The sequence below is a fragment of the Ciconia boyciana genome, chromosome 3, assembly GCF_034638445.1.
Source record: "Ciconia boyciana chromosome 3, ASM3463844v1, whole genome shotgun sequence".
NCBI lineage: Eukaryota > Metazoa > Chordata > Aves > Ciconiiformes > Ciconiidae > Ciconia > Ciconia boyciana.
In genome coordinates, this window is record NC_132936.1 from 114,945,753 (window position 1) to 114,962,801 (window position 17,049).

General features: G+C 44.7%; 1 protein-coding gene across 3 annotated transcripts; it reads left to right on the forward strand.

Annotated features, from left to right (window-relative positions):
- Positions 1 to 419: 419 nt before the first annotated feature.
- On the forward strand, positions 420 to 16,871 carry ENTPD6 (ectonucleoside triphosphate diphosphohydrolase 6). Of its 3 annotated transcripts, none has more exons than XM_072857166.1 (14): positions 420 to 575; positions 2,608 to 2,948; positions 4,303 to 4,379; positions 5,172 to 5,315; positions 6,463 to 6,538; positions 8,122 to 8,157; positions 9,338 to 9,426; positions 10,803 to 10,882; positions 11,800 to 11,864; positions 12,221 to 12,322; positions 12,803 to 12,943; positions 13,504 to 13,604; positions 13,891 to 13,947; positions 15,011 to 15,123. In XM_072857166.1, the coding sequence occupies exons 2-13, from the start codon at positions 2,690 to 2,692 to the stop codon at positions 13,912 to 13,914; spliced, it is 1,194 nt and encodes a 397-aa protein (XP_072713267.1). In that variant the 5' UTR covers positions 420 to 575; positions 2,608 to 2,689; the 3' UTR covers positions 13,915 to 13,947; positions 15,011 to 15,123. The 3 variants fall into 3 exon arrangements, with proteins under 3 accessions (XP_072713267.1, XP_072713266.1, XP_072713268.1); XM_072857165.1 differs by lacking the exon at positions 13,504 to 13,604 and adding an exon at positions 15,374 to 16,871 and having other exon boundaries at positions 421 to 575; XM_072857167.1 differs by lacking the exons at positions 2,608 to 2,948; positions 13,504 to 13,604 and adding an exon at positions 15,374 to 16,871 and having other exon boundaries at positions 433 to 575.
- Positions 16,872 to 17,049: the final 178 nt, after the last annotated feature.

The following is a 17,049-nucleotide window of genomic DNA, read 5'->3' on the forward strand; positions in this document are numbered from 1 at the left end:
ACGCTTGCAGGTAAAGAATTCTTGCCAGGGCTGGATCTCACAAGGGGAGCACAGGGTGTCTACCAGTCCTGCCAGCCATCTCTGGTGACCTTACCCCAGGGCTACAGGGCCTCTCCCTCGACTTGCCGAGTTCCTGGTCTGCCCCACAGCTGCCTTCTGCCGGGCAGCCTCCGCCCGGCACCTCCTCCCCCCTCTTTCTCTCACCTCGAGGACTGTTTCTCTCGTACCTTTTCCTCACACCTCTGTGTTTTTGTGGCGTTTTGCCTTTTTTAAGCACATTTACCCCGGGGCGCCACCACTGAGGGGCTCCGCTGGGCCGTGCGGGCGGGGGGAGGGGGAGGGCTGCTGCGGAACCGGCCGTGTCCGGCGCGGGGCAGCCCCGGCTTCTCCTCACGGAGGAGCCCCCGCGGCCAACACCTGTCCCGGACACCGGGCGCAACCCCGCGTCCTTCAGGGAGCGGGACACAGAAGCAGCGCAGCCCACCCACACCGGCCCGCACCGCACCTGCGCAGTGGGAGCGGCGGCCGCCCGCGGGGCGGGGCAGCGGCGTCGCCATGGCGGGGCCGGCGGCGGCGTGAGTGCGGGCGGCGGGGCCGGCCGGGAGCTGCGCTGCGCAGCGGGGGGCGGCGGGCGCGGGGGGCGTGGGCATGGGAATCCGTGTGTGAGGGGGCGCGGCAGCGGGCGGGCGCCCCGCGGGTTGGGCCGGGCCGGGCCGGGCCGGGCCGGGCCGCCCGCGCTGGGAGGCCGTGCCGGGGCCGCGCAGGCCCGGGCTGCCTGCGGGTCTGTGCCGCGGCGGGAACCTGCCCGACACCCGGCTCCCGCGGGGTCCTGGGCCGCGCAGGCGGAAGGCTTTTCCCTTGCAGCGAATCTCACCGTCCCCTGACAAAGGCGGGGAAGAGTTAATCCCAATTCTCTTCAGGAAAATGGGGGTAGGGGTTTATGCCGGCAGACTGCTGCTCCTCCGTCCCCCTCATCCTTCCAGCCTCCCCTTTCCCGCGGTGGCGATTTCTGTCTCCTCAAAGGGTCATCCGGTTCCTGCTGCTTTCCTCCCGTGACGTGTTTTTAGCTGTCGTGTAGCTGCAGTTCACGCCTTTCTGGCAGCAGGAAGATTGGAGTAATCGCCTCCTATATGTGCAGTAATGGCTACCTACATGTCTGTGACTGCTGATAGAAGCCAGAAAGATTTTTCATTTTTTTGCAATGCCATCTGCCTGATTTCTGTTTCATGACAGCCTACACTTCCTTTTCCCCAACGCTGATCTATTCTTCATGTGTATTTGTGCCTGTGGTTTTGCTTTCCTCCATTTTTATAAATATTTTTCTTACCCATTTTTGGCAATACACCGTAATCACCTTGAATTTAAATTCTTCCCCCTCACGCCTTCTGTACACCTCCTGAATCCATATCATCAACAGATTACATATGTGTCAAAACCTTGTTTAAGTCAGCTCAATCAATTGGTTTGCTTTCTCTTCTTCATTAAACTATCAAAAAAAGAAAGATAAAATGTAATGTGGTCCCCGTAAGTCACTACTGACTGTTTTTTAATCACTGGATGATGTCATGTGAGTGCTTGTAGATTTATTGCGTTGTGCTTTGGTGTGGTTTCTTTCCTGGTATTGGAGCTGGGGGGGACCACTCCAATTCCCTGAATCTTCCGTCTTGCCTTTTAAACGCTGATTTTAAGTTGTCCTTGTCCAGTCTTCTGGGACTTCTTTCACCATCTAGGAACCAACAAAGATAACTGCAAATGATTAGCATTGCCCAGAGAGGTTGAGGAATCTCCATTCTTGGAGGTTTTCAAGATGCAGTTGGATATAGCCCTGAGCAACATGGTGGGTCCCCATAGCTGCCCATGCTTTGAGCAGGAGGTTGGATGAGAGACCTCTTGAAGTCCCTTCCCACCTCAGTTACTGTGTTTAGCTTCTCTGAACTCTCCTTACTCTGTTCCTTCTTAGGCCTCAGTAGCAATGGGGAAAAGAAGATTTATGGAGCTTCATGTCCTAAAATTAGCTGTAGATCTCAATGACATGCTAAAGGAGGATGGATATGTTCCTTCTGAACCATTGGGAAAGTAGTTTGCCTTGTAGGCATCCAGCAGCCATGGAGGCATTTGATGGTTAGGACAAGCGACATGGAGAGAGGGACTTTGCTGCTAGGTTCAGTTTTACAAGTGATTCACAGGTGAATCCCAGATTTTTGAATGCAGGATTCTACATTGTCCTACTGGAATAAATGTAAGCATTTAACTGCAAGTTTCCCTGGGTTAGTTGAGATAGATTTGAGCACTGAAACAGTAGCTGATATCAGTCTTACTCCAGGTGCTGAAGGAGCTGCAGGCATAAATCCTTTTACTTGCCAGCAGTAGTCTGTCACTCCCTGTGTGTAAGTTGTTTTACCAGGCTGTTTGTTGCAGTGACTTACTGCTTACTTTGACTATCATGCCCAACTTTCTTATCACAGATCTAAACCAACTAACAGTTAAGTATTTAACTAATGCTCAAGTCAAGTTTACTCCTGTAAGTCCCTTATCAAATAACCATCATACTCTTAGATCCTTTCAGCAGGTTTAGAAAATAAAACATATCTTTTCTGTTGGATATAGGAGTGATGTGGGAACCACCTGTTCTGTGTGAAGGACAAGAAATAAAACATTTGATAAAGGGAAGAAACAAAACATCTGATAAATGGAAGCCATGAAGATATCAAAGCGGTTCTTCGCTTTTGGGATTTTGGCATGTGTAGCTATTTATGTTGCATACATAAAATGGCACTTGGATTCCAAACCAGTCATGGGAGCAACAGAAGGAGTTGCTGAAAGCAGGGGAGACAAACTGAACCATCAGGCACTCACCACAGATCTCTCGGTCTTTTATGGAATTATGTTTGACGCAGGAAGCACAGGAACTCGCATCCATATTTTTAAATTTACACAGCAGCCAAAAGGTATGGCCTGCTCATTGTACGATAGATTAATTCTTCCATAACATATGGAACAGATTATTGATGATACTTTTCTAGGGATTACTTGAACAAACATGCTTCAGCTCTTTCTAGGGAGCCATCAGGAAGTATATTATGACTCAGGCATGTGGACTTAGATGAAATTATGAAAACATTCAACAAGGAGAAAATGCTGTAATGTCAGAATGTGAACTAAATAGCAGCTGTACCTTTAGAACAGTGCCTTGAAGAAGAGAAGTTTTTCATCACACTGCTTGGTGGAAGAGAGGGTTATAAATTCAAACTGCCGTATTCCCCCAGATTTTCACCATGAGGTTGTTGGCTGTCTCCAGTTCCTGGCAGTGAGCTGCTTCTCTCTGCATTGTCTGGTTTAGTGCATCCTTGGCTTCAGTGTTGGATTTAAATTGCAAAAATTAACTGTTTGATTAAAATTTTTGCTGTGTATTCCATCTGGACAGAAAGTATTGCGAAGAAGCGAGAGGGAAGTGTACAAAAAAGCTCCAGTTTTCCTCTGGAGTTGTAAGCTTCGTTTGTTTAGGTGTTGTCAGCTCCTATTTGTGAAACTCTTAAAGATGAAAGAACCCATGTGGATGCTGTTGGTAGGTGATCTGAAGATGCTTTTAAGGATTAGCAGTGTGGTGTATGGTGTGATTGGCCTGTGGGGAGCTCCTTAGGTTTGCAGAATGGGCTAGTGTAAGGCTTAGCCACCAAAGGTGTTAACAGTCCATGGATTTTCTTCTTTCAGTGTATTCCCGAATCTTTGCTTCTTCCTTGCCTGCTTCTCTTTAAACACAATTTCAGAATATATTGCAGGAAACTTTATGCAGTGTAGTTGGGTACAGGAGGAGGATGTTGTCAAGCTCATGTTGTCTTGCATGCAGGTTCATAAAATTGTCTGTACTGCAGGTTTCCAAAATACTTAGGTCTGCCTCCCTCTGCTGCCACTGAAAATGGTGGTAAAGCTTCCACTGAGTTTTGCTCAAGTCCAGTTTAGCCAGAACAGAGCACGCTGAAACATGAGGTCTTTGTTACCGGTGCAGTTTGGAAAGCTGCACATGGCAGGTGTAAGGGCTCAAAGAGATGTGCATGAAAAATAAGTGCATGGTGGACATCAGCACCTGAAAAACAGTCATGACTTTTTAAAATGGTTTTCTCTGGAGCTAATTCCATAGCAAGGGCTGTATTTAAAAGTCAGGTGGCTGTTGATAGTTCATTAGACAGAGGCTTCAGTTGACTTCCATTAGCACATAATGATGTAATTTGTAACATGGTTTTCTTTTTGTGTATGCAAAATTATTTGTACCATTATTCATTTTGGAATACTGCTTTTGAACAGAGACTCCCAAATTAACCCATGAGACGTTTAAAGCACTGAAGCCAGGTCTATCCGCATATGCCGATGATGTCGAAAAGGTAATTTTGTTTCTGTTACTGTAAAAGTACATGCCCCAAAACATCCTGTTCTTGCTATGCACTGCAAATCCCATCTTGCTGTGATACAGTATGCTAAACTGTCTCAGTTCAGGGAAGTGTCTCCAAATGGTACAAGCCCACAGTAAAAGTTGGTCAACATGCAGACAAGCAGGGAACAGAACGCCTCTAGTTCCGCTTGGTGATGTTGTTAATTAAGCACAGTGGATGTTTTTCCTACCTCTGCCTTAAGAATTTCAATGCGCTTAAGAAAATGACAAAAGAGCTGTGTTGGATGGAGCAGAGCCTTCTCCAAAAGTGACCAGAATTGGATTCTCAGGAAAATAGTGTAAAAACCAGGCCAAGTACAAAGTGACTTCTCTCCCGTCTCCCTTACCTTCTGGCTTGCAGGGATTTAGAGACTTCCTGAGCCAGACTTACACCCAGCTCATAGTGTTTTACTGGCTCCAAAGGCCTTTTTTTTCCGAAGGATTTGTCATATTGCCTTTTGAACCTTTTGTAGCAAAGCATTGTGGCAGAGAGTTCTATGTCACTTTTTCAAAGTGACTCTTCATGTTTGTTTTTGACCTGTTGCTGGATAATCCCCATTATATCCACCAGGTCTCACTCTGTAGGAGACAGTGAGTCCTCCACCTTCTGACCCCTTGTAATATTCACTTGTCTCTGTTCCACATTTACAGTAAATCATACCTTTGATCACCTTTTTGCCCTTCCAAGAAAGGCCAATCTAAAGAGTTTCTAAGATGTCTTTTTTTGTTCTTTCTCTGCTCACAGAGTGGCCAGGGAATAAAAGAGCTCCTGGAGGTGGCAAAGAAGGAAGTTCCTATGGAGTTGTGGAAGTTTACTCCTCTGGTCCTGAAAGCCACAGCTGGCCTACGGTTGCTGCCAGGAGAGAAAGCTCAGAAGCTGCTGGATAAGGTACTATTTCTTGTCTTTCAGTTTGCTTTCCAGAAATTTTACAGCAAAATTTGGTCCCTTCTATGTAAGGTACATACTCCTTTATCTTCATGTACCATTCCTGTCATTTAATCCTGAAAGGAGTGCAGAGCCACCTGACCTCAAATGGGGTTGGGGGGAGAAATTGCGTGAGTACAAGCACAGAGGAATGGTGACAGCTCCGAATAAGCCTGGAGATGACATATAACATACCAAGTGTAATGAGATACTCCTAACAGTCACCACAGGCTTGTTCTTACTGGGGGTTTTTGTTGGTGGTTTTGACCAGGATGCTGCTATTTTGGGAAAAGCTCTCTGCTATTTGATTGGTCATGTTATCAGCCTGCTGCTGCAACGTTGCTCCTTTATATTGATTGGAAGTAATGTAAATTGTATTTATAGGCATGTAAAACATGTTTAATATTTTAAAATATTATAAAAATAAACAAAATATTATGTTCTAGACCTTACGGCTGCGGGAAAAGTTTATTAGATGTGCACTAAGTGTACTCTTTTTCTAAGCAATAATTGGAAGGAAGAAATGTGGTGTGATTGAAACAAATGTCTGTATTGTTCTCTGCTGCCTTTTCTTTTCCACATTGAATTTCAGCTGGAGCTGCTGCAGTTGTTACTTTAGAGGACTCTGGAAACCTAGGGCTTTGCTACCTCCTGTAGGATGTAGTGTAGAGGACCTCTAACAGCCAACATGCTCCTTTTAGAAATGCCATTCCCTGGGGCATTCCTGAAAGCCAGGGTGTCCATCTCTTGCCTCTCCTGTGCATATATAATACCCTGTGGGTCGCCAGTTGCAGCAAAGTAAACTGTGTTCTCTTCCCTACCCATGTCTGTCCCTTGTTAATGGCATTTCTGAGCAGTCTTCATGCTTTAAAACCCACACATCCATCCCTGTCTCTGCACCAAACTGCAGAGCCAGCGTGTAAATTGCTGACCTTTTATAGCAGAGCGCAGGGTGATGCTTGTTGGGCTCTTGAACTTCAAACAAAGTGGTGAGTAGCAGTCAGGATCTGGCCCAAGAAGAGGAGCAGTTGTGTAAAACTGGAGTTTTAAAAAAATTTGCTTTCCAGCTGAAAAAAGATTTCTCTGAGGGTAGCTTTTATTTGAACTACAGGTGAAGGAGATTTTTCAGGCCTCCCCGTTCTTCGTGAGGGACAACTGCGTGTCGATAATGAACGGAACCGATGAAGGTAGGCTAACTTGTAGAGACCCTTTCTACAGTCCTGGAGATTCCTGCTGCACTGTGACAAGTCCCCACTTGCTGTAGTGGGAACCCACAAGCACCGGCTTTGACACAGTTTTTACACTGCCTCAGGCAGTGCCTGCTGAAGAGATTTTGTGCTACGTTTTCCAATTTGAAGCCCTGAACTCTGTCCTGATTTTCAAAGCTCTGAGTGCTGGGCAGGGTCTGTGGGATCACCAGGAAGGCACTGTGCAGTCAGCACTTCTGGAAAGGTTTCTGAATATCTGCTTGTTATGGTCTTCAACAACTGGTTTTGCACACCCTGCTCTTGACAATGCTCATCAGAGCTTTCTGGAAGTTATTTGGTCATAATGTTAATTATAACTGATCTAATGAGTGTGATTGTGAATTCAATCTGAAAAAAATGTTATATAGAGAAGAAAATACATGCTGAAGTAAGTTGATGCTCATCAAAAAATGCTGAGGACAGAACCCAGAATCAGTCTTGATTTAAAATAATTTGAAGAAACATGTCTAAATTCTAAGTAACTGAGTGTTTAAATGTGTTTTAAATCTGCTTAGAAACCAAACTTTAAAATAGCTGGAGCTGTTTGGAGCTGTTTATGAGTTTCTTTTTTACTGCTTAATGGAAGAAAGACATTGTAATTCTTCTTTTTGTTTTGTTTTAAAATCATTAATAGCAGTGACAGCCTTGGTTCAGCCAAGGGTTGAACTGGACCATGTTCCCTAGCGTGCCTTGAGTTTTAACCACATGGATAAATATTTGAATTTGTTAACATAAGGCCCACTACTTAATCTAATTTATGGAGAAAAGGTTTATAAAACAAGAAGAGGACAGAAACATGCAGCTCACAAAAATGCTTAGAGGAAAATAGGAAAAACTAGAACACTGAAAAGATGAACATTCTTAGTATTCAATAAGAAAGTCAAGTGCTTGACATCAAACAAAAGCCTACCAGTGGATGTTTTCCTAGAGAATGAACAATGTGAGTGTCAGTCATTGTCTTTTAGCTAAGGGCTGAAGCCTTTGTGACTTCTTGCCTAAGTTTTTGACCTGTGAAATACAGAGTTCTCCAGGCATTTCGTATACGAGGCTTCTCTTCCAAATACCGCATAAGATCTGATATAGGTTGTCGTTCTCTTTGTTCAAGGCGTCTAATCTTGGTTTTTGACAGCCATTGACAGTTGTGGAAACACTGGCTTTGGGGCAAGGTGGGTGAGGGGAGCTCAGCAGGCCAGTCCTATTCACCCTTCTTGCTTAGCTCTCAGCTAGACATCTTTTGGAGACTTTGTATTAGAAGTCCTCCATTTGTGAAGGGAGGACAAGGGAGCTTGTGGCAGGTGGTCTTTGGTATCTCTGTCTATTGTTGGGTGAGAAGCTCTGGTTTGCTGATAATTTTGTTCAGGCAGTGCAGTTAAACTGTGTGAGAAAACTTAAAAATGCCTCCAGCCAAACAGATCCTAAAGCAAGAAGACCTTATAGTATGGCTCATGTTATTTGTTACTGTTGTTGGATAAAATGAAGTGGTATAATCTAACAGTCCGTCTTCTGAATCTTTTTCTTATTAGGTATTTCAGCCTGGATCACAATAAATTTTTTAACAGGTATGTGTACATGAGCATGTGCATAAAGATATGACTGACGCTGTGAAATTCATGCTGTTTTCTGCCCCTGCATGGGATTTGCTCATTCATTGGGGTGGAGTGGGAGAAAGAAGAATCTGGGAATAAGTCAGCAGTTGGTTTTGGCCTGGCCTATTTAAATCATTAGGATTTTGGCCATTTACTTGACAGAGTGAGGAGTTTAATCCCTTTTCCTAGATGTTTAATGTAGCCTTTTTTTCAATTCCCTGTAGGGTACCAGAGCATTTTATTACTTTTTAGAGTCTGCCACTAGCTCTGGCTAAATTTTTAATGTGGATATTCTAGATATGCTTGGCAGCTGCACAGAGTGAAAGAAAGTGCTATGCTACTTCCTTACAGATTTGTAACATAGAAATACCACAAGTGTTTACACTGCTGAGTTAGAAAAGGGTAGCTGAAGGGTAAAGAAAAAACTAAGCTGAAGCCCTCTCTGACAATAAGTGAAGCAGTCTGCCATCCGAGCGCTCTGTTCAGCACACACAATGTGTGGAGCAATATGACAAGTGCTCTAAAGCTTTTTATGCTCACAGGAAATATCAGTAAAGTCAGAGATCTTCAAACATCAGCTGTCATGAGGCATACCAAGGTACTTAGCACAAACTAGTCTTGTCAGGAAGCGTATTTGAAGGATCTAACTGAGAAGGACTGGATTGAAATGAGAAGAGAGGTCTGGGCTGGCAGCAGGAAGAATTCCAAGAGAGCTGAGTCTCTTAGGCCGGCTCTTTTCAGTGTGTCATCCCCTTGGCCATAGGAATCTGCAAAATATCACTAAGGGATCAGGGAAAGGTGGCCAAGAAAACCGCATTCCTCTGTGTTACAAAGTGGTTACCAGAGCAGAGTTTGCAAAAGGGTCCTTGCACCCACTGGAAAATGTTTAGGAATCCAATAACCAAAGCTGCTGTAATTAGGGCATGAACAGCCACCAGAAAAATAAGAGAAACTCTGTCACTTGAGGCTTTTCAGGTCACCCTGATAAAGCCAGAATAAGTGCCCAGTAGATGACAGTATAATTTAGTGCTGGCTGGAAGCTGACATATGGAGTTAGATTGTCCTCTTTCTTTACCACTGTACTTCTGGTTTTGTTCTAGCCAGTTTCTTACAGTGCCCACCATGGCGTTCTCTGTTCTGTTGCACATTTCAGGGAGCCTAGATGATCCACAGAAGAGAAGTGTAGGGATGCTGGATTTGGGTGGTGGATCAACACAGATAACCTTCCTTCCACTCACTGAGGTAATGTGAACATGCACACTGTTGGGAAATGCTGGTGCAGCAATCAGTAGCTGCTCAGATTTGTTTCCCTTGGAAACAGACCAAGAGTTTGTCAGTGTGACATGAAGCCACGCTTCTGACAGAAAAACCCAGGTCACTTGATCACATCTGCCTTGTTATAGTCAGTCTTGGAGGCATTCACAACTCTTTGTCAGTCCTCTTACTCCAACTCCATGGGTCAGTGGTGCATGTGGTAAATCTGCCAGGGCTGTTTTATCTTGGGGAAAATGCAGTGTTCGCCTGAGCATCTTAAATCCTTGGCTCTCAGTTTGTGCTGCTTATAATGAAGAACTCAAAGGCAATGCTGTTAATTAATTCAGGTCCAGCATTTGGCTTATATTGGGTTTTAAGAACACAGCAAGATGCCTTCTCAATCCTTTTTTCTGGTTTTCCTGAGTTCACTCAGTTGCAAATGAATGCTTTCTAAGGAGTGACTGTTATTATGCAGTAAAAAGTACATGCTGCTGTTTGTCATTTCACCTTCCTGTTGTGGCATTTTTATAGGTGTTCTGTGAGCTGGAAGCCCTGTGGATGTGGAGTTGTAAGGCTCTGGCCTGAGCAGAGATACTGTTCACAATAAAGCTGCACAAAAGCAGAGGGTTGGGATGCTGTATCTAGTGTCCCAGCCTGGGCTAATCAAGACATTGTACTCTTACAGCAGAATGACAGGGGATATGAAGAGTCCGGGATGTGGAAATTCTGGACTTAGAGATGGTGTTAAGATATGAGCAGCATGAATAGTGTTGTGGCCTGAGCTTTGCTCCCCACAAACGTGCTAGCCGTGCTGGTGCACTTGGGGAAGAGGCTGCAAAGTGCTTTAGATAATTACCCTTTCATTTCTTCAGATCACAGGCTGGTCCTCACTCTGTTCCTTGGCAAGCACAGTGATGTGCTTTTCCTCTGGCTTGCGGAAGTTCACAGCTGAATTCACTTGAGTAGGAAGTTAATGCGTGCCTGGCTTTCATATTATTTTGCACACAGTTTTCCCTGGTAGGGATCATGTGAAGAGGCAGTTGCTGTAGCCTCTTGACAAAAGCAGTTAACAGCTGGAATAAGTATTCCTTTTTAATTAAAATAATTCTTTTATACACCAATTTGGTGTGGATACAAATAGAAATGTAACCAGTTTAGACTCTGTCGTGAAGACACTATTTTAGCTCCAGGTTTTGTGGTTGTCTTATGTATTAGGGTCAAATCTAAATACTTGCAAATTCATCATTTCTGTCTGAACCATGCTAGGATTGTTTCACATTTTTCCTAATGTTTTGGAAGATTGTGTTGTTGATGTTTGCTGCTGCTGGCAGAAACCTTGCAGTGACATCTTTTTCTCCCTCCAGGCAACTCTCCAGACATCACCAGCTGGCCATACAACTTCATTTCAGATGTTTAACAACACCTACAAGCTGTATTCGTACAGGTTAGTTGTGGGAAAGAGAGCACACTGTATAGATAGAAGCTTTCTGTGAAGCCAGTGGGGTTCACACTGAAGTGGGGTCCTTGCAAATGAGTACTGGCAAGCAGCGGAGAAACCTGAGCCATGTCATTGTGGTGGATTAACCTTGGCTTTCCACCAGCTGCCACCAAGCTGCTCTATCACTCCCCTTCCATCAACAGGACAGAGGGAAGAAAATACAACAAAAAGCTCGTGGGTCAAGATAAGGACAAGGAGGTCACGTACCAGTTACCATCGTAGGCAAAACAGACTTGACTTAGAGAAGTTAATTTAATTTATTGTCAGTTAAGCAGTAGGATAATGAGAAATAAGAACAAAATCAAACGCACCTTCCCCCCACCTCTCCCTCCTTCCCAGGCTCAGCTTCACTCCCAACTCTCCTACCTCCTCACTGCTGAGCAGCGCAGGAGGATGGAGAATGGGGGTTGTGGTCAGTTCATAGTGCTTTGTCTCCGCCATTCCTTCCTCCTCACTGTCTTCCCCTGCTCCCAGTGTTTTGGGCAGAGGGAAGCAGCTTCTTCCCACCTGTTTGCTGTGGGGTGTGTTTGGGCTCAAAAAGAGTCAATTCTGTATGCTAGAGGCTGTGCTCCCTTTGAGGAGGGTAGGAGAAATGTTAGGGGAATGCCTTCAGCATTCCCAGTTCTTCAAGAGCCAGATTACCGTTGACAGCTATTGCCTGTGCTTTTTCAAAGATAGATTATCCTTCTGGGTAAGGGTAATATGAGAGTGAGTTGTCACACTGTTCCCTTTATGTGCGTTAGCTGCTGGCTTGAGCCATTTTGCTGGGACCATGTAGAGGAGACTGGCATGTCCCAGCCATGTCCTCTGGAGTATCAGAGGAAGGATGTTTGTTGTTCACAGAGGCTTTTATCCCTTTGCAGTTACCTGGGACTCGGGCTGATGTCAGCAAGGCTCGCCATTTTAGGAGGAGTTGAGGGAAAACCCTGTAAGTTATGGGCAGTCCTCAAGTCTTGGCTCTGAGCATAGGGTACGTAGCCCTGTTGTGAGGGGAGGAGTTGTCTGTCCCCTTCCCACTGGGCTCAAGGTTCCTGAGTGGTATGTGGACTCCTGTCATTGTGGCTGGGTGCATTTGAGACGAATGCAGGAGGTGACACTGCTAGATCCCAGGAGACCTGGATTCTTGCCAGCCCTGGGGGGGGCATGGGACATCTGAGCCATGACTGGGGCTTGAAGGTGCCTTGCTTGAGGCTGTGGGACAGTATGGAGCAGGGCTGGGGGTGAGGGGATCTGAAATTTACTCCTTATGTTTTTCCCTAATGTGACTTTGCTTTACTTCTGCAGTAGGAGAAGGGGAGGAATTGATCAGCCCTTGTTTACCACCTGGCTTCAAATCTGAATGGCAACATGCTGAGATAGTGTACAAAATTAAAGGACAGAAGGCAGGTATAGTGATTTATCACTCTTCCTATCTAGGCCAGCATGCTATTAGCAGAGTAAATTATATACTCTCAGCCTCTTGCAAAGATACTAAACAGTAAACAGACTCTGTTTACTGTTCTGTCTGGCTCCTCTTGACGTGCTGTTAGATTCTGCAGCTCTTTCCTCTTGTGCCATGGTGTGTCCGTCCAGTCAGTAAAGCTGCTAGTAGTAATGCAGATGGAGTTGAGCAATCCCTGAACAGGTCTTTCAAAATCCTTCTGCTTCACATGATGTTGTCCATCTTTGATCTATCCCATACTTAGTCCCAACCTGAGGATGGTTAACTGTTGTCACTGGAAGAAGATGCAGATTTCAGTTCTCTGTGGAGAGCTTACGAAGTGCTGTTGTGCAAAAGGGAGCCTGTTTCCTGGCAGATCCTAAATAAATTGTATGTATATTTAACTCTCTGCCTATAATATGCTGGGTTTCTTTGCCTTCTTTTAGGTGAGCCTCTGTATGAGTCTTGTTCTAACAAAGTGGCAAAGATGCTCTACAAAAAAGTGCATAAAGCTGAGGAAGTGAAGGACTTGGATTTTTACACTTTCTCCTACTACTATGACCGTGCAGCAGAGGTTGGTCTCATAGGTACGTTTGCTCCTCTTTTCATCTCATTTTAAATGACAAGTTGTGGAAGAAATGGTAACACTTACACACATCATGGTGCTTTGCTAAGCTGTCATGGAACTTAGTCTTTTGTTACACTGCTGTGCAGCATTGGTCTCGACTGGATATTGAATGCTATTTAATTTCTATAGAGAAAGGGACTGGGGCTGTGAAATAGGACCTGCAACGTCTGGTAATGGTTTTTAAATAAACTGTCTGCACTTCAGAAGTTGTTGTTGTGTGATTAACTCTACAGTCCAAAATAGAAAATAAGCCCTTATAGTGATAAACAAATTTCTTGGGCAGTAAAGCAGTAAAGTGATCTTGGGCTGTGTGTTTTGCTTCACTGACCTTTTTAGATGGAATGAAGATTTTCAGGTAATTCCACGTGTATTCAGAATGCATACCATCTCTTTTCCAGTGGTGTGCTAGTGTACAGAAGGCTGTTGTGTTCAGCGGTAGAAAGCAGATGATGAGATCTCAAGCTAGTTTGGATAAACATAACCCCCTCCTCAGCTACTTTGTTTTACAAATACTTTCAGATTTAATATGTCGCAGAGCATCACAGCCCTGTCAGATCTGGTCGAAGGTGTTAACTGTGTTCAGGCATCACTGGGCAGGGCAGCACAGACATGGGGACAAGGTGAGAGAGTCTGTAAACTATGTTTCTTTAGGAAACGAGGCTAAAAGTTCTTCACAAAATGAGGCTTTTCAATGTATATTAATAATCTTTTGAAGGTTCTTTTACCTTTAAAGCAAGTGAGAGTTTTGTTGTTGACAAACTTTGAACGATCAAACAAGCTTTTGAACAATCAAACTTGCTTTTGAACAATCAAACAAGCTTTGATTTCCAAACAACTTTTATGACTTGAATCTACAATTGCCTTTATACAAAAACCATAAAAGACTGCATTTTTTTTTTCTTTTAGATAAAGAAAAAGGAGGAAGCTTAACTGTTGGTGACTTTGAAATTGCAGCTAAATACAGTGAGTAAAATGCAATCAAACACACACTAGTAATTGTGTGTAAATTCATACCCAGATGGCAAATGTGTGACATGCTAAGAAGCCTCATTTTTTTAAGTAAATACTGAGCACCTCTCTTGAGCACCTCTCTCCATAGCATCTCACCAACATTTCTGCTTATTCCTGAAAATCTCAACTATTTTTATATTAATTCTTGCTTTTGCAGCCCACATAAGACACATCTTATAATACTTATATTTCAAAACTCTCTCAAAAATTACTAATAAACTTGCCAGTTAACAGTTGTCCTGAAATCATGCTTTCAAAATAGATGTGGGGGTTCTCATCCTGTTAGCATAACCTGTTCTAATCTGGTTTAATTTTTCTTTTTGTCTCAAGATTTGTTCATATGCTTGATTGTTAATCGGAGAAGGGGGAAAACTGGTTCATAGCTTTTCGCTTCATCAGCTGCAGAGAAAACTGCCTACACAGATTCACAAATGTAAACATTCTTTTCTTAATACAACAAACTCAGGCTTTGATCAAACTGACATGGAGTTTTTTGGTAAACTTTATGAATGACTGAAAGATTGTTGCAGTTCTGATTTCTGGACTACCATTTGTGTAATTCATCCTGAGAAAGGAAGGGGGGTTTATTTTGGTTTTGTCTTTTCTTTTTCTTTTCTTTTGTCTTTTCTTCTGTCTTTTTTTTTCTTTGGTTTTGCCAACATCTGTTGACTGCTTATGCTCGAGAAACAACACACCTGAGGTTGCTCAGATTTTTAAAGGCTTGAAGTAGAAGAAAAGTTGGAGGCCCTTTTCATCCTTTCCCGGAGAGATACAAGAAACTCAGCTGTCTTAGGGGAGGGACAGAATGCCTTGATCTTTCTTCCAGTGTGCCAAAGCTTTTGTGCTTCTGCTAACGTGTGCATGTCATTTCAACCCCATTGTAAACAGGTTCCATCACTGCGCAACTCAACTGACGAGAGGTGTTTTATGGATTCATTTGACGTTTTTCAAAGCTGGGTTGATGCTAGGCCTGATCCCACGGTGCGCATTCAGACACTGTTTTCTTTCTCCTTAGTATGTAAGACCATGGAAATCAGCCCTGGAAGGAGCCCTTTTCTTTGCATGGACCTCACGTACATCACCCTCCTCCTGCAAGAGCTGGGCTTCCCAAAGAGCCAAGTCTTTAAGGTGATGCACAAAATGGATTGCTGGGGAGCGTAGCAGGAGGGTGCCAAGGCAGTAGTCGTCATGCCAGTAGCTCGGTCCTTGATTTGCCTTCTTGCTACAACACATGCTCTGTGATTGGAGGTGGAGGGACACTGTCCCCACGATGGTGATAACTGGTTGTGATAAGCTTCAGCACTGTATTCACATTGCATGCTTCTCTTTCTCCCAAGAATTGTGTTTTAACTTTTTTGTTTGTTTTTTTTTTTCGCAGCTTGCCCGGAAAATTGACAATGTTGAAACGAGCTGGGCATTGGGAGCCACTTTTCATTACATCGACTCACTCAATAGACTGCAGTACTAAAGCTCCTTGAAGGTGACTTTTGGGAATCTCAGTTTTTGGAAGCCCAACATGGGAGAATCTGTTGAAGGGCCTGCTCTTGGCTTCTGGAGTCCTTTGGGAGGTCATCATAAACTAGGCCCCTTTCCTCCCACCCCCTGCCAAGTCCCCTCCATCACTAGCTCTTTTTTACAGTGCAGAGTGCAGTATCTAAAGAATAAGCCTTGATTTGACAGCATCTGCAGTCAACTTGATGTAAAACTTGATCATTGTTGAAGGAAAACCAGGACTCTGCAGGACATCTATGATCTCTATGAGAAAACCACACCTTTTTGGAATATGTCTGTACTATGTGCTTGTACTGTGCTGAAGTCGCTGTAGGAAATGGTCACTCCAGAAGGAACTCGTTACCCTCGTTACCGATTTCAGGGTGTTTTTTCCTGTTTGTCAGCAGTTTTCAGTGATGATTTTTATTTTACTACTTCCGTGTTTGAAGGTGAACTTGTGTGTGTGCGTGCGAAGACAGTGCATTTACACAGATGTGCTGCTGACAGGCAGCAGCTTTGAAATGCAGTGTGGAAGTCTCAGCTCTGCTTTCCCCTTGCTGAACTAGAAAAGCTCAGAAGCACTCTAGAAACTGGATAAGGACTTAGAGGCATGAATCAGAGCCTATATGCTCTCTAGGGTTAAAGCCTACAGCCTAATGTTGGTTCCCTGGCTATTGGGAGATGGATGGTGGAAGACAACATCAGATTTGCTGGATGTAGGCAAGCAAGGCCTGGGAGTTGGCTACAGGGCTAATGATGGATTTGACAGTTCTAGAGTCGGTCAGGGTAAGATCGATGACAAGACACAGCCACAAAAATAAATCCTGAGCACAGCTTATTGGACCTCGCGGAGATTTGTGCCTTGGCAAGGTTGATGCAGGGCCTGGAATGAGTGCATTTACATGGTGTTTTGGGTGCTGCTTCCTGCAGACGCATCTCACTTTGATAAGCCAACACCATGTATTGTGTTGATAAGCCAACACCATGTATTTGTATTGTGGTTGCACTGAGCCGTGGCAGGGCAGCTGCAATGCGCCACTCCAGCAGTCTCCTGTATGCGGGCTGGAAGTGATCTCAGCAGCAGTGGGAGCTGGAGAGGACACGCTGCGCTATTTGTAATCTAACTGTGGAATTGTGTTGTATTTGTATGGATGTTTAGAGCAGACCCGAGTGGTCTTTTGGGGGTGCAAAAGAGCCCAGCCTCCTGGAGAGCCAGCAGTGCATGCCCCGACTCATGGGCTCATGGGCACATGGCCACAGCCTCGTCCTTTCCGTGGGGCAGCGAGACGTGGTATGGCAGCCTGCGGTGCTGCATGGCTGCTGGCTCTGCAGCTGAGTGTACAGGGGACACTTGAACCCCACTGTACTGACAATAAAACCCCAATTTAAAATGAAAACGTGGTGGTGGTGGTGGTGGTGGTGTGGCTTTTAGCGCCAGAGCCCGCAGGGTGGGTGGATTGAGAGATGAGTGCCCTGACACCGTCCCTGTCCCCTCATGCCATCCCTGTCTCCCCAGGCCATCCCTGGTCCCCTCAAGCCATTCCCACCCCCTCGCACCATCAC